The sequence below is a fragment of the Lissotriton vulgaris genome, chromosome 4_1 (assembly GCF_964263255.1).
Source record: "Lissotriton vulgaris chromosome 4_1, aLisVul1.2, whole genome shotgun sequence".
NCBI classification, from domain to species: domain Eukaryota; kingdom Metazoa; phylum Chordata; class Amphibia; order Caudata; family Salamandridae; genus Lissotriton; species Lissotriton vulgaris.
Window position 1 is genome coordinate 881983418 of NC_141691.1, and position 19463 is coordinate 882002880.

The 19463-nt window shown below is 44.7% G+C and overlaps 1 protein-coding gene across 2 annotated transcripts in view; it reads right to left on the minus strand.

Moving 5' to 3' along the window:
* Window positions 1-19463, minus strand: part of CARMIL1 (capping protein regulator and myosin 1 linker 1) — a 994750-nt gene that overhangs the window by 346570 nt on the left and 628717 nt on the right. For both annotated transcript variants that reach the window (XM_086965173.1, XM_086965172.1), the window contains exons 17-18: window positions 19277-19346; window positions 7934-8015 (exon numbers count right to left, since the gene is read on the minus strand). In XM_086965173.1, the coding sequence (XP_086821299.1) occupies window positions 7934-8015; window positions 19277-19346 (152 nt within the window). The remainder of the gene's footprint in view (window positions 1-7933; window positions 8016-19276; window positions 19347-19463) is intronic.

Sequence of the window (19463 nt, forward strand, 5' to 3'; positions counted from 1 at the left end):
AGATGGGAGAGGTATAATTGGAAGGGGGAGAATCTACCCTTTCTATTGGTACCCCTCCCCAGTGGATCCCTGCTTGGGGATCGCCGCAGGAGGTCGATACCCTGCCCCACCCCCACCACAATGAAAGCCTTTTGATGCAGATAGCCCACTAGACGTCAGGGATTTTTTGGGGCGATTTAAATAGGGTGAGGGCTGCCCAAAACAGACATGCCAATGCCCCCACCCCAGCCACAATTACTGCCTTTCTGCCCAAAATCTGCCCCAGAGGGGGGGGGGGGGCAAAAAGCCCACTAGAAACCAGGGACTATTTTCTTCACGTAGGGGTGGGGCCTGCCCAAAATGGACATGACAATACCCCCACCACCCCAGAGAAATTTTAGTCCTTTCTGCTCCACCCCCCGCCCTGCCTGGGGGGGCAGATGGGGGCAGTGGCCCCTGATCTGCCCCCGGGGGGGGAAGAAAGCCCACAAGGCACCAGCATTTATTTTTTTATGCGTGGGGGTTGCCCAGAATGGGCATACCAATGCCCCGACCCCACCAAAAATAGCCACAGTCTTTCTGCCCTCCTTGGGGGCATATCAGGGAAAACCCCGCTCTCCACCCCCCCTCCCGATTCCCACTCAGGGTGGCAGAAAGTCCACTAGGCACCAACTTTTGTTTAGTAATGTGCCTACCTGTCGATTTTGGGCCCTAGCGCAGCTGGCACATAAAGAAACCTAGCAAACCTGTACATTTCTGAAACCTAGACACCAAGGGGAATCCAGGATGGGGTGACTTGACTGGCTCTCACTAGGTTCCGTTACCCAGAATCTCTTGCAAACCTAAAAATGTGTCCAAAAAAACAACTTTTCCTCACATTTCTGTGGTGGGAAGTTATGGAATCTGCGTGGATTCACAAAATATCACCCACCCTGCGTCTCCCAAAGTATTCCGAAAAAAATGGTAAGTCGCTTGTGCCCGTGACAGGAAACTGCCCAAAACACAACATGGACGCACCACATTTCCCCAGTGAAAACTGACTCTTTATTGCAAAGTGCCTAGCTATAGATTTTGAACCCTAACTCTGCCAGCACAGAGGGAAACCTAGCAAACCTATACATTTTTGAAAACTATACACCTAGGAAAATCCAGGCTGGACTGACTTGCCTGGCTCTCACTAGGTTCCGTTACCCAGAATCTTTAGCAAACCTAAAAATGTGTCTAAAAAAACAAATTTTCCTCATTTCTGTGGTGGAAAGTTCTGGAATCTGCGTGGATCCACAAAATTCCACCAACCCCACATTTCCCACAGTCTACAGAGAAAAATTGTACCTCACTTGGCCACGTACGCCATACCTCATTGGACTCCCCAGGGTGACTAGTTTTCAGGAATGTGTGGGTTTGGTAGATTTCCCCAGATGGCGGCATGCCAGGGGCCAAAACCCCAGGTGCCCCCCAAAACCAGGCATTTTGTTATAGGTAATTTTGAAGTCTCCACAGTACAACTTGGGCCATTTCCTGTTGCAGCCACTATCCCTATCTACACAAGTGAAGTACCATTTTTATCGGGACATCTGGGGGAACACTGGGTGGTAGAAAATTTGTGTCAGCCCAGTGATACTACAAATTTCCCGCACAGAAATGTGAGAAAAATTGATATTTTCAACAAGATTTGAGGTTTGCAGGTGATTCTGGGTAGGGAAATGTTGGGGGACCCACGCAAGCCATACCTTGCTGGACTCCCCCGGGTGTCTACTTTTTAGAAATGTGTGGGTTCAGTAGGTTTCCCTAGGTGGCCGCTGAGCCCAGGGCCAAAAACACATGGGACACCCCTTGCAAAACCAGGTTGTTTGTGATTGGTAATTTTGATGTTGCCTCAATAGGTTTTGGGCCCTTGCCTGTCGCAGGTACTTGACCAACCCACAGGAGTGAGGTATCCTTTTTCTCAGAAGACTTTGGGGAATGCGGGGAAGATGGAATTTTGTGCATCCACATAGATTCCAGAACTTTCCACCACAGAAATGTGAGGAAAATGTGTTTTTTGGGACAAATATTTTGGTTTGCAAGGGATTCTGGGTAACAGAACCTAGTGAGAGCCAGACAAGTCAACCATCCTGGATTCCCCTGGGTGTCTAATTTTCAAAATTGTATAGGTTTGCTAGGTTTCCCTAGGTGCCAGCAGAGCTAGGGTTCAATCTCTACAGCCAGACACTTTGCAAAAAAAAGGGTAATTTTTCACTGTGAAAATGTGGTGTGTCTATGTTGCGTTATGGGCCGTTTCCTGGCACGAGCACGAGGCCTACTCACACAAGTAAGGTACCATTTTTCCCGGAAGACTCTGGTGGACACGCGGTGGGTGTAAGTTTGTAGATCCATGCAGATTCCAGAACTTTCCACCACAAACATGTGAGGAAAATGTGTTTTTGGTGACATTTATAGGTTTGCAAGGGATTCTGGGTAACATAACCTGGTGAGAGCAAGTCTGGTCATCCCATTCCAGATTCCTCCGGTTTTCTAGTTTTCATACATTCATAGGTTTACTAGGTTTCCCTAGGTGCAGGCAAAATTAGGGTTAAAAATCTAAAGATAGGAACTTTGCAAAATAAGGGTCCATTTTCACTGTGAAAATGTGGTGTGTCATGTTGCGTTTTGGGCCGTTTCTTGTCGCGGGCCCTAGGCCTACCCACACAAGTGAGGTACAATTTTTCCTGGAAGATTTTGGGAAACATGGGTGGGTGGAAATTTGTGGATCCACGCAGATTCCAGAACTTTCCACCACAGAAATGTGAGGAAAATTATGTTTAAAAAAATGTTTTTTAGGTTTGCAAGGGATTCTGGGTAACAGAACCTGGTGAGAGTCAGTCAGTCACCCCATCCTGGATTCCCCTACGTGTCTAGTTTAAATAAATGTATAGGTTTGCTAGGTTTCCCTAGGTGCCGGCCAAGCTTGGGTTAAAAAAACCACAGCTAGGCACTTTGCAAAAAAAGGGTCATTTTTCACAGTGAAAATGTGATGTGTCCACCTTGCGGTTTGGGTGTTTTCCTGTCGCGGGAACTAGGCACAAATGTCAAGTCAAGTCAAGTCAGAGAATTTATATAGCGCACTACATACCCAGAGGGTCTCAAGGCGCTTAGGGAGGGGAAGAGGATTACTTGTCAAATATCCACGTTTTAAGTTGCTTTCTGAATGCTAGGTGGTTCTGGGTAAGGCGAAGGTAAGTGGGGAGTGAGTTCCATGTTTTAGCAGCCAGGTATGAGAAGGATCTGCCTCCCATGGTTGTCTTGTTGATGCGAGGTACAGTGGCGAGGGCTTGGCTGGAAGAACGTAGTTGGCGGGAGGGGGTGTAGAAGGACAGTCGTGAGTTGAGGCATTCTGGTCCGATGTCGTAGAGTGATTTGTGTGCGTGGGTTAGCAGTCGGAAAGTGATCCTCTTATTGACGGGTAGCCAGTGGAGGTCTTTCAGGTGACCAGAGATGTGTTCGTTACGCGGGATGTCTAATATGATCCTGGCTGAGGCGTTTTGGATTCGTTGGAGTTTCTTCTGGAGTTTAGCGGTAGTACCTGCGTAGAGGGTGTTTCCGTAGTCCAGTCGGCTCGTGACCAGAGCATGGGTGACTATTTTTCTGGTTTCGGTGGGGATCCAGCGAAATGTTTTTTTGAGCATGCAAAGAATGTTGAAGCAGGATGAGGATACGGCGCTGACTTGTCTGTTCATTGAGAGTGAAGAATCCAGGATAACGCCTAGGTTCCGTGCGTGGTCTGTCGGGATGGGTGCTTTTCCAAGGGCTTCCGGCCACCAAGAGTCGTCCCATGCAGAGGGGGATGTACCTAAGATGAGGACTTCTGTTTTATCTGAGTTCAGTTTCAGACGGCTGTGTTTCATCCATTCGGCAACTTCTTTCATCCCTTCGTGTAGGTTAGTTTTGGCGGTGCTGGGGTCATTGGTGAGAGAAAGGATCAGTTGAGTGTCATCCACGTAAGAGATGATGTTGAGGTTGTGTTGGTGTGCGATGGCCGCGAGGGGGCTCATGTATACGTTGAAGAGGGTGGGACTGAGTGAGGATCCTTGTGGTACACAGCAGATGACTTCAGAGGCCTCGGACTTGAATGGTGGAAGGCGGACTCTCTGGGTTCTTCCGGTGAGGAACGAGGTGATCCATTCGAGTGCTTTTCCTTGTATTCCGATGTTTCTGAGGCGTTGTAAAAGGGTGCTGTGGCAGACTGTGTCGAAGGCTGCAGAGAGGTCGAGGAGGATGAGGGCGACTGTGTCTCCATTGTCCAGTAGAGTTCGAATGTCGTCTGTTGCTGCGATGAGGGCGGTCTCAGTGCTGTGTTTTGCTCGGAGCCAGATTGTGAGGAGTCGAGGGATTTGTTGGCTTCGAGGAAAGCGGCGAGCTGGTTGTTGACAGCTTTCTCGATGACTTTGGCCGGGAAAGGAAGGAGTGATATGGGGCGGTAGTTTTTGAGTTCGGTGGGGTCCGCTGTGGGTTTTTTCAGAAGGGCGGTGAGTTCAGTGTGTTTCCAGCTATCCGGGAAGGTGGCGGAGTTGAGGGAGTAGTTGATGACGTCTCGGAGGTGCGGTGCTATGACGGAGTCTGCTTTGTTGAAGATGTGGTGAGGACATGGGTCTGTGGGGGATCCTGAGTGGATGGAGTTCATCAGGCGGATGGTGTCCTCAGTGGAGATTGGGTTCCAGTCGTTAAGGGTGTTCAAGGGGGGAGAATGTTCATCATATGGTTGGGTGGGTTGGTCTCCGGGTTGGTTGTCGAAGCTGTTGTGGATACCATTTTTCTTGTAAGACTTTGGGGAACGTGGGGTGGGTGGAATTTTGTGGATAAACGCAGATTCTAGAACTTTCCACCACAGAAATTGAGGAAAATGTGTTTTTTTGGACACATTTTTAGGTATGCAAGGGATTCTGGATAACAGACCTTGGTGAGAGCCAGTCAAGTCACCCTGTCCTGTATTCCCCTGTGTGTCTCGTTTTCAAAAATGTATAGGTTTGCTAGATTGCCCTAGGTGCCGGCAAAGCTAGGGTTACAAAACCACAGCTAGGCACTTTGCAAATAAAGGGTAATTTTTCACTGTGAAAATGTGGTGTGTCTACCTTGCAGGTTTGACTGTTTACTGTCGCGGGCACTAGGCCTACCTAAACAAGTGAGGTACCACTTTTCTCGGAAGACTTTGGCGAACGCGGGGTGGGTTGAATTTTTTGGATCCACGCAGATTCCAGAACTTTCCACCACCATAGAACAGTGGGGAAAATGTGTTTTTTTGGACAATTTTTTAGGTTTGCAAGGGATTCCGGGAAACAAAACCTGGTGAGAGCCAGTCAAATCACCCCATCCTGGATTCCCCTAGGTGTCAACTTTTAAAAATGTATAGGTTTGCTAGGTTTCCCTAGGTGCCAGCAGAGCTAGGCACTTTGCAAAAAAAGGGTAATTTTTCACAGTGAAAATGTGGTGTGTCCACCTTGCCTTTTTGACCATTTCCTATCGCGGCCATAGGCCTACCCACACAAGTGAGGTACCATGTTTCTTGGAAGACTTTGAGGAACGGGTGTGGGTGGAATTTTGTGGATCCACGCAAATTCCAGAACTTTACACCATTGAAATGTGAGGAAAATGTGTTTTTTGGGACAAATGTTTAGGTTTGCAAGGAATTCTGGGTAACAGAACCTGATGAGTGCCAGTCAACTTCCCCCAGCCGGGATTTCCCTGGGTGTCTAGTTTTTAAAAATGTATAGGTTTGCTAGTTTTCCCTAGGTTCCGGCAAAGCTAGGGTTAAAAAAACCCACAGTTAGGCACTTTGCAAAAAAAGGGTCATTTTTCACTTTTGAAAATGTGGTGTTTCCACCTTGCGGTTTGGGCTGGTTCCTGTCGCAGGCACTAGGCCTACCCACACAAGTGAGGTACCATTATTCTCAGAAGACTTTGGGGAACACTGGGTGGGTAGAACTATGTGGATCCACGCAGATTCCAGAACTTTCCACCAGAGAAATGTGAGGAAAATGTGGTTTTTTGGACAATTGTTTAGGTTTGCAAGGGATTCTGGGTAACATAACCTGGTAAGAGCCAGTGAAGTCACCCCATCCTGGATTACCCTGGGTGTCTAGTTTTTAAAAATGTATAAGTTTCCCTAGGTGCAGACAGAGCTAGGGTTAAAAAACTACAGCTAGGCACTTCGCAAAAAAAAGGGTAATTTTTCATCGTGAAAATGTGGTGTCCACATTGCGTTTTGAGCCGTTTCTTGTCATAGGCACATGGCCTACGCACACAAGTGAGGTACCATTTTTATTGGGAGACTTAGGGTAACACAGAATTATAGAGCAACTGGTATTACCTGTTGACTGTCAATGCATTTCTGCCTTCCAAATGAAAGACAATGTGTAAAAAATAAGTAATTTCGAAAAATTAACCATAATTCTCGTGCTCGTATGGCTACGCCCACTTTCGGAAATGTGCAAATATCTACTGTTTCTAAACTCTATATTTTGTTCCCATTTCAGAAATACATAGGTGTCTTTCACACCGATTTTTCCATGTATACATTTCCCCAAAATAATTTCTATATACCCGGAACATAAGGAAAAACCATTGCCAGACGCTGCTCAGTTATTGGCTCTGGGTTCGTCTTGTTCTTGGTGAACCTACAAGTCCTATATATCCCCACAACCAGAAATGTCCAGTGAATGTAATGGTATATTGCTGTCAAACAGCTGTCATAATTAGAAGAAGTTACAGGTGAAAACGTACACAGCTGGGCTCTCCCGCGACCGAGGCAGGCCCCTTACATCAAATTCAAACAGGAGTCACCTCATGAGGAAGAGCCACTTAGGTAGGTAAATTATTTCTTTATTATGCACGAAGGCTGCAATCAGGGGTTGCGGGAGATCCCAGCTGTGGAAAGCAGCGTCCTAAGGCGAAGCTATTCAACGACGCCTGCAAAGGAGGTAGTTTTCTGTCATGAAGGAACGAGCATGCAGCAGGAGGGTTCGAAGATGGTCATCACCCCACTGTGGTTTTAATTCAATGGATTATGGTACACAAAAACGGACTCACTGGAGATTATTAGGGTGAGACTACACAGACCAGAAGGCCCGAGAGGTGGCCACGCCCAATGGAGGCGGTACAAATTAACTTTAAGCAGTCCCACCAAACCGGCTTTGTGTTTCATTGCAGCCGTTGCCACTGAAGAAAAGAAAGTCTCCTCGACTTGAAACACGTCTGGCATGTTTGTGCATGATTTCTGATGACACCTCTTATCCCCTGATTGCAGCCTTCGTGCATAATAAAGAAATAATTTACCTACCTAAGCGGCTCTTCCTCATGAGGTGACTCCTGTTTGAATTTGATATATATATATATATATATATATATATATATATATATATATATATATCCATCCAACACAAGTTCCTTATTTACTGTTGCTTAAAGAACCAACGTGCACACACCTACACACTTAAATGCTGCCAAAAGGAGTGCTTATTCGTGCAACAGCTGCAAAAACCCAACACATTTCGGCACCAAGCCTGTCATCATCAAACATGTTGGCTGCTTGCAGCTGTTGCATGAATAGGCACACCTTGTGGCAGCATTTTGGTGTGTATGCAAGGGTTCTTTGAAAAGCAGTAAATAATAACCTTGTGTTGGAGAAATGTTACAGGCTTCCCCGCTCGTACACGTACCACCACACTAGCCATGGGTGACGAGGAAAACAACTGATTTGCAGATATATGTATATATATATTATATCTATATACATTTATTGACACACTGCTTCATTTCAATAAGTGACCGATCTGCATTAATACTGGTGTCAACAAATATTAACAGTTGTTAAAAAGACCTCTGTATAAGATCATTACAATGGTAGGCACTTGAAAATTACAAGATTTAATGTAATGTTTTGTTTAGGTCAAACACCATAGTGCATGTTTTTACTACTCACCATTGTCTGAAATGTCCAGGCTTGAGATGTTGGGTATCTCTGCTATACAGCCTTCCAAAACCTGTGCACCACCTGATCGTAACTGCACACAACAAACAACATATTAGAAATGGATACATACACCACTGTTAACTCTCAGCACAAAACAAATAATCAGGGAGTGAGTTTAGTTTCATTTTGGTTGTTACATATTTATGGTTTAATTCTTTTTTATTAAACACTGCAGGAAGCAAGCTTGCATTAAACAAGCTACGCAGAGCCCACTGTAGGGATTGATATGTGCATTGTTATTACAAAAATCAACAAATAACTGGTACTATCCCTCCCACCACCCGAGAAAAGAGAGAAAAGAAGAAGAAAAACACGAAAAGAATCATCCCCTACCCTCCCCCGGTCCAATCGTTCGGTTCAGTGTCGCACCAAGCGGAGTGTCGTTCATAAGGCTGGGCCAACCTAAGTGGAGGAATCAAGTGCAGTCAGGCGCAAGAGGCGTAAGTATCTCGGGCAAGACAGTTCCCGAAATTCCATTGTAAGTAGGGCGAGGAACGGTTGCCAGAGGATCCTTTACCAGCTAAGGTAAGAGAGATTTTTTCCATACCCAGTACGTGCCACAATCGCTGGTGCCACCCGGTATGTGTAGGGATGTGAGGTGTTCTCCAATGAATCAATGGCTGTTACATATTTAAAAGTTTTTTAAAGTGATATGGTCTTTAGTGAGTAAAAATGGATATGCACTTAGATTTATTGGAGGTAGTGCTTTCTCTAAAATGATGAAGAAACTGTGCTCTGAAATGGGAGGGCACTTGAAAACTGCTGCACTTTTTGCAGCAAATATCATGTTAAAGTATGATGTTTCTTAAACACTGTACACATTACACAGCTAAAAATCCTAGCGTATCAGATGTCAAAACATCTAAACAGGGGTGTGGAATTCCTATAGCCCAATGCCCAGGACATATTCTTCGAGGTCAAGGAAATAGGTTTTCATGTTTATTTTTCCCTTCCTCACCTTCCAGCACAAAACCTTTGGATGCCAGATTACAGTACCACATTATGGATCAAGGAAGGGCATTGTCTGCAGTTAATTGTGTCCATGTTCAAACATGCATTTATGTTTCATTAATACAAAGACTTTATTATTAGGGTGAGCGCTCTAAGGCAATGTAAGTTCAGACTGCACTACTGAAAGTGGTTCATGTATACAAATTGTGTACACGTTTGCAAAGTTCAACAATATGAAGGTACGTATAATGCTTCCAAGATGTGCTCTGATTAGATGCAAATATATGCAAAAGCTTGAGAGTAAGAGTGATGATTCTTCGCTTTCAAATTAAATGTTCATTAACAAAAATGCAACTCGGAAAAAAAGTTTTGCTAAACTACTGTGAAATTTTAGGTACCATTTCTTTGAAGCATCATTTACTGAAATGCGTTGATGCATGCTAGTATTTCCCAAAAATATTCATAATGGAAAATCAGTGTAACCAGTTTCAAAAACAATTTATAGGAAAAATGAAAATAAACAAGCAGGTAAGACCTTGGAGGTCAGCCTTTTGGTTTTGTCAATGCAGGTCTTATTTTGAAATGGTTTTTGTAAACCTTTATTGTTGTGGGAGCTGCTGGGCCCTCATCATTATAACAAACGTTGGCAAAAGCACAAATATTTTTGGTCTTAAAAACCACACATTGCCACAGCAGTACCTGGCACGGAACAAGACTATTGTGCGTACTGATTATGCTCCTTGTGAAACAGCAGAATGCAGTCACTCACCGTGAAGCCAGCTGTAGATAGAGAGAGCCTGAATTTTAATAAAAACAGAAGGTCTAAGATAATGCCAGACCTAAGTAGGGGCCCAAAAAAGTCACAGAAGTGCACCCATGCTATATGTCCTTGCATTAATGCAGATTTATGTCTTTCACAAATTCACAAAAATATACAGAAGTAGGTCAGGAAATCTTGCTCCTAGAAAATATTTGCAAACTGTATTTTATCGCGAGCAAATATGCATCCGTAGACTTGCTCATGTGAAAATCTGTTGAGCGGAAAAAAGTTCACATTGTCACCAATTACTTTACCCCAAACTCTAGGAAAAGTTTTTCTTCTGCCCCTGTCAGGATTACATTTCTAACCTTTCCCTGTATGGGAAAATATTTGAAACGAGCTGATGAAAACCAACAAAACATGCAAGTTAGTAGGTTTAAACAGACTCAAAAAGGCATTCCAACCATGAGGAACTATTGCTTACCACTCCCCCTAGCCCCAGTATGTAGATCAGCAGAAAGGTGGTAAAATAAGGGATGTGCTAGTATTCAAACCCTACTATGGTATGATGAGCTGTGGCATAATCAGAGAGGCTATTATCAGAACTCTTATATAATGAGATTATTGCCATTATTTGTCGCCACACTACATGGCACAAAAGGGACAATTGGATGTTTTTACAGGACAAGTAGATTTATGAAGCTACCTGTCCTATGGACAAGTAGATATTTTATTGAAGTCCATATCCCTGTCCAAACAGCATCACCTACTGTAGGAAGTCACTGGTGCAGGCAAGAGCTGAAAATGTATTTATGCTTCTGTGCAATGAATAAACAGGTGTGCTATTTATTCCGTGGATAGCTTCCATAGCCCAATATGGTGGTACCACCCTCCGCCAGTCAGACTGGAAAACTGATTTTATTAACAACAAATAAATGCACCTCATGCAATCATGCTGCCATCTCAAGTCCCATATATATCCCTCTCTCCATGTGTATACGCCTCGGTTATAACTAGGAATGCATCAGACTGACACTGCCCGGTTGGTAAGGCATTGGGAATATGAATAGTAATCCTTAGTAGATGACCAGATACTTTAGAACATGTTCTTTGATTGCAACTTGCCTCATTGATTAGTCACAATATTAGACAGATTAACCAGAAGATTCCACCTCTGGGTGTGATCACATCTTATGCTTGAACAAAGCTTGAAAAAGAACTAGAACAGATTTCCCAGCATCACTCCTCTGCCCTAAACTAAGTACAGACCTTGCAGCAAAAAAACTGCCTGCGATAGTTACCGTGCAAACAGAAGGGGCACTTTGACAAATTACCATACTCTGGCTCCATCAGTCCTGAGGCAGAGAGTACCCCCAATATTTGTGTGGAATGGTCTTTGTATGCATTCATGATGGGTATGCATGCACCAGTCAGACAGCTCAGTGGTATCTGCAAACCTGGTTGGATAACATAGCCTTTTATACTTCTAAGGTTTATAATAGGAGTAGGATTTAGTTGGGACACAATAGCTGTAAACACCACCCACACTAACATAGTCATCACTAATATTAGCCTTTATTATTACTATTGCAACTCATTTTTAAATGAAAAAGGAAGCAATATCGCCCCCTTGACAAGGCAGCCGTGCACAATAATAAGTGGCTAGAATATCACCAGACAGAATGACCATTGGATAAAACAACCCATAATCAACTGAATTTGCACTACTAGGTCCAGGCACTTACACTGCCCAACTAGTAGGTCCCTTAAAGAACACACCACGGCCAGACCTCAACACCTCCACAAAACCCATAATGGCTTGCAATGTCTGCCCCAGATGAGCCAGTAAAAGACAAAAGAAATATGCAAATAGGCTGCAAAATATTGCAGCCTTTTCCCCTTAAGTGCTATCTAGTATGCTACCAATACTGCACTGTTCAGTTATTCTGTAAAAGCACACTTACCCTGACCATACGCTGAAATATTTGAAATTGGCCTAAGTTTTCAAAAATGACAACTTACATGCTGAGTTTTGTCAAAGAGTATAATTATTTTGAGGGAGAGGATGTAACCTTACGGATAGAGCAGTCGACCTCGAAGCTGGGGAACCAGTTTAGAGGCTCGGCAACTACGCTCAACATACTGTGATTCTGGGCAAATCACTTTATCTCCACATGCTTAACAAAAACAAATGCGTCCATCTGTAACGAAACTTGTGCTCATGTAAAGCGCTCTGGTACCTGATATCTTCGGGTCTAGTTTGCGCTATATAAAACTCTAAAAATAAAAAAAAAACAAGGCATGGATAACAAGCTAATGTCTAGCATTAATTAACCTGAGTACTAGGCTCAGGCAAGTAAAATCTGAACTGGGTGGGTGGGCAAATATCACATCTGCTGTGAATGAAATGTTTTGACTACACATACTACAAATTACAATGTGTAATCATGTATACATTTTGTATCAAGGATTTTTTTTAACACGTTTATCAAAATTAAAACTGATCGGATTCTGTTGTGACAAAGATCTGTGTGTTAATTAAAAGCAGTTAGGTCCATCTCAAAGGGCATTTGATTAGCAGTTGTTTTCAGCAAATAATTAAATGCAAAGTCCAGTGTTATATAACCTGTAAATGTGGTCATCTCATTACGAAGATATCCCAAATTAGTAAACTTAACGCAGTGAAGTAAAGTGTCCAAGCCAGAACTAAAATTCAAACCTCAAAGATCCAACTACAATGGACATTGTAAGCACAGGGCCACACCGTGTCCTTAACCAGCCGTGGACTAAGCACGTCCTATGTGACAGCCGAGGGAAAAGGTTGTATTTCAGAACCACACAGGCGGTATTGACGCCTGCCTTAATAATGCAGTCCAAACAACAAATGCGTCTTTACAAAGCATTCTGCTGCCATGCAAGTCATTACAATGACTTGCCTTACGGAAAGGCAAGAATTGGAATATTATAATTTATTATTCCAACTCCAATCTGTGCAACAGCAGGGAAAGTATTGGACTTGAAGTCCAATATCATTCCAACAACGCTTTCCTTAATGCAAGACTTTGAAACAACTTGCGTGGTAAAGGAATGCATTGTAAAGACGCATCTGTGGTTCAGCCATACTGTTAAGGCACAGCCTGGTTCGAGCCTAGGTGTAAAGGCTGTTTCCCGAGGGAACATACTGGTGACTTATTTCAAAGCGTTGTTGGTCATGTAGCTAGAAGGTAAGGCCCCACAGTTACAAAACAAATTCTCAAGAGGAATATGTGTAAAATGAAAACCACTCACCAAATAAACCCTAACTACAGCCACACTCCCCCTCCTCTTTACAAATGACTTAATGTGCCCAGCTGCTGTCCACTAATCTCCTGCGTAATCAGGTAGTCAGGAAACTAACCAATAAGGAATCATGACCTCTATCCTAGTGTTCTCTCCTTAAACCTACAATTGCACATACTATAAAAGGAATAGTGTGATTCTGATACATTCAAAATAACACCAGTTTTTAGAAGCCAGAAGATTTGCAAAGTAAGCAGGTTGTACTTACACAGTGACCAAGCTTAGCAAGGCAGCAAGGGAAAGAGGAGAGCCGATCAGTGCAGTGAATACAGACACAAATATAACATCAATCAGATGTAATGCAGCACAAAATGGTATCCATAGGCACACATACAGGCATGAAGCAGTTTGGTATAGTGTAAAACATTTTAATTCTTAATATATTTCTGCAACCTACAAATCGGATGTAGGGAAAGTACTTGAATAGAATTCTTTCCTCGAAGACCAACCTTCCTAACAGAAATGAAATATTATATATTATGGGAAATCGGGGCGGAAGGTAGCAGAAATGGGATGAAGTGCAGTGAGCTGGAGCCATGAGGGGCAGAAAAATTTACCGCCTGTGGTGGTGAAATTATAAAATATTATTTTACAAATTCTGCTGTCAAAGAAACTGAAAAGAAGAAGAAATGTGATAGTAAATCTGTTCTGGTTTACCTTAATATGAGTTAACGTGGGATCAAGGCACTAGCCGCACAAATATGTGTGTATCCAATAAGGATCATTATTTAAAATAACTTTGGAAGCTACTTCACTTGAGGCAGAAATATGTGTGTGATCTTCAGGTCACAGATATGATTCACCATACAATAGTTTTTAGAAGGTTAAAATGCCAGCTGCAGGGCACAGCGTGTAACCTTCAGGACAGAGGATTCTAAGATATTAAGACGGCCCACTGTCTTTCCGTCTTTGTTTGGGTTTCCGTCTTTGCTACCAAGACCCCTGTGTAAGCTGCTGTCACCATCTCCAACCCTGGCAGAGTAGCCTAATGGATTACGCACCGTTGAAAACAGATGTATGTAACATATAAGTCATACTTTTAAGTTCCTGCAGGTAGTAACTGAATCTTTCATTTTTCTATGGTTGATAAAATTATCACTGTTACATTGGGTAGTATATGACCCCAATAAATTGGCGCTCATTTTGACTTTGATGAATGTCCTGTCTACCAAATTCACAGTTCGTTGCTCTGTTTCATTGTTCTTTAAGTACGTCACAACGCGTGCTTTTACAACGCGTCTTTAACAACGCAAGTCGTTACAACGACTTGCGTTGGGGGGCGCTGATAAAATGTAAATGTAAATTGATACTTGTATAGCGCACTACTCACCCGCAAGGGTCTCAAGACGCTTGTACGAATACCGCTGTGGATGGCTTTCCCTGTGAGGCGTCCACTCCTGGGCACCCCCAAGGTGGAGGCCAGGCATCCGTAGCGTTGTGGGGGCCGTTGTGGAGATTAAGCAAGCTATTGCCCAGAGTTGCAGAGTGGGACTCCATGATTGGAATAAGCACCGAGGCGAGAATTATCAGGTCCGTGGAATTTTGAGCCCAAGAATCCCGCCGTGGCGGGGAATTGAACCCTGGTCCCGGGCTAGACATCTGCATCAGGGTCTGCCGCTCTAAGCATTGAGCCACACTTCTCCCTGATATTGAATAGTATAATTTACTATTCTAACACCAGTCCCCGTGGATGTTAGGGAAGGTGTTGGAATAGTAAATATACTATTCTTTATCCTCTAGCGCCCTCCAGCACAAGTCGTAGGTACGACTTGCGTTGTAACGGACGCGTTGTAAAACTACTGCGGGGTAACATCCGCATCAAAAAGGATGTTCCCCGGGATTTATATTTCATCCTCAGAACTTCAGACCAAAGCAAGAGACAGTAAGGCTAAAAAGATAGAGAAGGCGTAACAGAAACAGCAAATTGCGATTCTCTAAATGCATTCACAAAATAGCTAATCACAAACATTGTGATTCCCTATTTTGCAATTGCCTTTAGGGATGATACATCCCAAAAGTCTTTTTCCCGTTCGCAGTTGGGCCAATTCACAAAATCGGCCCGTTTGCGAACGGGCAAACGTTTGATACACATGGCCCTATATTCCTTAGTGGGTGCTAAGGTCTTTGGTCCGGAGCAGGTTCAGGTCCCTAGACTCAGAAGAGTCATGCAGTTTGGACGTTCCTTTAGCTACTTAGCTCCAAAACTCTGGAACAATCTGCTCCATCAATGCCAGAGCTCTAAACCGGCAGATTTTAGGAAATAAAGGCTTGCTAATTTTCTTTGTGTCCATAGGTTTGGGCTGTTGTTAGATCTTTAATGCTTGGATGCCCTATTTGGGCAGCCATGTGCTCTACAAATCCTTTACCGTATATAGATTTTTATAGACATACTTTAAGGAGTATTTTCCAGTGCAAATCAGAAGAACAAAGAACATTTTAACAATAGCCATCAATAACCACATCACGGACAGATTGAGTATACAGGTCACAAGCATAGCCGGATTAACATAGGACATGTAAGATAATAATCAAATATTCAGGTACAGGGCATCAGGTGATTCATATGGACCAAGTATGGCGAAACCGGGTAGAGCAATAATATTCAAACATCATTCCAGTTGGGAGAGCCTGCATCACCCACAGTTTAGGACAACCGGGCTCTACGAGAGTTAAGAAACTCACTCAGTAGTTCCCCCCCCACTCCTCAATTTCATCCTCCACCTTATCATGTCTACACTTCCTCAATCGTACCTCCTCTGCGACTGCCCAGTCACAACTCCCACCCAGCACTCCAAACTAGGACCCGCCTGCTCCATCCATGTGATTGCAACTCACCACTTAGCCAGCAGCAGCCTTAAGTGTAGGAATTTAAAAGTCATTTTCTGGGCCAGTGGCCCACGAATGTCGCTTAGCAAGCAGACGGTAGGCTGAAGGGAACACAGTATGGGCACTACCACCTCCGTCCTAGCCATCACTCTCACTCAGAATGCCAGTACCAGAGTGCACTCCCAGGCCAGATGTAACAAACAAGCCAGACGGTGATGACATCAGAGGCAAGCCAGTAGGCTTGTTCTGATCTCTTTTATGTAGGAGTAAGGGTATTGTGTATGTACGGTGAAGAAAACAAAAATGGGTGAGTGTAAACCAGGCATTAGATGATACGGATTTCACAAACGCACTCATCCTCTCCCATTATGCCTCCTCTAGGTGCATTCCCAGGTCACTATCCCACCCCACTCGCGTGGAGAAGAGAGTGCACGTCCAGTCAGTCGTCATAGCTTTATAGAACGAGGAAATCAAGTGTCACCCTTCTGCCAGGCCTAGCATTCCACAGAAAATGTGCAACACGCTTGGGGCTGAGGGGAACGAGGACCATATACCTTTAGTTATAGCTGAAAGACTAACGTATTGAAGAAACTGCCCAGCCTCCACGCCAAACTGCTCAGCACGTCAGGAAATGAAATACATTTCTCATTGGGGCAGAGATCCCCCAGGGTCACACAACCTTCTCCCACCTCACAGACACATCTGTGGAGGCTGCAAGCACCCTGAAGGCAGCAGGTCCCAGAACACAAAGCCCCTAGCAAAGGGGGCCCATTTCAACACTACTTTCACTGTACGCTCCAACAAGAATGGAGTCTGCTTAATGAGGTACAACACCTGGCCAGTGCCATGCCCCCTCCCCTGCCATCAGTATCTGAAGAAGGGAGAAATTACAAACTGTGCACTGCAATAGCCTCTTCTCCCAGTTGCTCCCCTCCATCAGCCAATGTGCAACGTGTTGCATATGGGAATCCAGATAGAATTCCTCCACATTCAGGACCACCAGAATCCCCTCCTCAAACGGCAGGAATACTAAGAACCTCACCCCCCTACTGCGACTCCTCACCCATATTAAGGAGGGAAGTAAGCAAGGAATGCAACTGCCTAAACACCACCCGGGGAAGACTGTCAAATAAATGCAGGATGGAATAGAGAAATAACGGCAGCAGCACCATTTTCAAAATAGCCGCACAGCCCACTAGGGAGAGGGAAAGGGTGATCCGGAAGTTAATCGAAGACTGAAGACCCTGCCAAGTTTACACTGTAGGTGCTTCTGCCTGGTGTGTACCACCATCACCCCCAGGTAAAAAAAACACACAGTCAGTCTCTCTCCAGATGGGCAAGTTAGGTAGGATATCAGGTGCTCCGGATACGAGGGCTCCCAAAGGAAACATCATAGATTTCTTGCAATTGATGCAGATGCCAGATATGTCCCCGAAAGTATCAAGGTTTCCCAGCCGGGGGGTGGGAGGCGGCTTAACCAGCCATCACTACGGTCACTCTTAGGTAGAGCTCTGCATTTTCAGCCGAGGATCTACCGCAACAGGGTGCTGGAGCCCGGAATTAGTGACTGCAAACTCCCTGATGCAGCAGGCTGGATTTAGGAGGGCTGCCATCCCGCTTCCTGACACCTATCTGGGGCCTAGATCAACACAGCTGGGGACCACTGTGACTGCAGCCCACCCACAATGTCCCGGCCTGGCAGGCACAGCAGCATAAACGCCAGCACCACTGACCTGCGGAACCCCTGCACTCCCGTTCTCTCCGTGAAGATGAGGCCCTGCTCTAGACCGCATACAGCATTCCTGAGGAGCTGTAAAAAGTACACCAACCTTTCAGAACTAAGACAAATCATCTATTGGGCAATGCTCTGGGTATTCACTATGTAGCCCAGACCATCAGGAGTTCGACACCTGTCATCCTTCCTAAACTTGCACCAACCGGCAGGGTGAGGAGGCCTCCATTACTACCCTCATCCAATCACTGCTGCCCAGGGAACCGATGGAGCAGACCCTGCCATGCTGTGCTGCCACTCACGGCAACAACAGCTCAACGATGCCCACTTCCGCCAGCTATTGAGCCAGCAGGCCTTGCTCAGGGAGCTGGACACTGACAGATCCAGTCTCCTACTGTCTGGATCATGGCCGTCACTACTGTCCCTCCTGAAATGGGTCCTTGAGGTTGTCCCTACCCTCCCAGACACCTGCCACTGTATATAAACAGCACTGGTGCTGTAGACTCCAATGCCCGATGTCATGCAGCGTTCCTCGACGCCCACGAATGACAAGTTGAACAAGATCCTTGCAGCAATCGAACAATCCCAGATCTCCACAGAGAACAAGATCGCTCCTTGGCGGCGGAGTTGGGTTTCCTTTGCGATTTTCATTGTAAGCTCATGGACAGGGCTATGAAAGGAGAGAAGACACTAGTCGAACTACAACCGCAATCCACTGCCAACCACCTGGCTACTTGCGACCTCCACGATAGAGTGAGGACACTTGAGGTGAGAGTGGAAAGAATGCAAAGGACACTCCAGCAGAAGTAGCATTTGGATCCTGGGACTACAAGTGGGAGTGCAGGGCTATTGCCTGTTGGCCTTGTTAGAGACTTGGTTCAAATCTTTTGTCCCCTCCTCCAGCCTCAGGCCATTCTTCTCACTGGAAAGAGCCCACAGTGTGCCAACACGCAGACCTGTCCAGGGGGTGCCACCACACCGGATGCTGGCAAACTCCTCCAACAGCCGACCTAGAAGCTGGGGAACCAAGATTGAGTCTCGGCGTCGGCTCAAAGTCCTATGATTTCGCGCAAATCATTTAATCTCCCTGTGCCTGTAAAATGAATGTGCCTATCTGTAATTTAACTGGTGCCCATATAGAGCTCTCTGATCTATTTAGGTCAAGTTCATGCTATAGAACACTGCAATAAAATAATACATTTAAAAAAGCAGGGTTGTGGGAGGGGTGAGGGGGTTGTTGGGTGGCAGGCGGCATGAGGAGATTAAGTGGTGGCATAGGTGAAAAAATGAGATTTTAAAAACTGTGGTGTGAGGGGGGTCAGCACAAGGAGATTAAGTGGTGGCAGAAGCTTAATAGACAGTGAATCAAACAGTACAGTAAGTAAAGTGGCAGCTGTAAGCGTTTCACGAACCCCGTGCAGGAAGTAAACACATGCCCAGACAACTTTTCTTTTTTGTTTAAAAAAAATCAGCATTAGATTTAGTAAATGAATAATTCACGCCAGGATTGTTGAAACAGATAACAACCAGCCCCAGTATTTTCATCAGGCATTTCATAAAATTTTATTGTACAATTTAGAAACCTCTGCTTGGTCAAACGATTGCTAAGGAGTTTGCCACGTTCAACTGACCTCCTGTCAAAACTATGCTCAGCCCACCCTGCTAGGACATGGCCCTTCCTTACCTCACAGCTGCTAAGGTCCAAAGATACCTCCTTCAAAACGTGGTTACTGGCAAGACCTAACAAAAGTGCTCTGTGACAAAAAGAAATCAAGAAGAAAAAGTTAACTCACTTTGGCAGCAATGAAAACAATCATTTATTAGTACATACTTTGTTCAATATTTACCATTAAAAAATAACACAATTATGG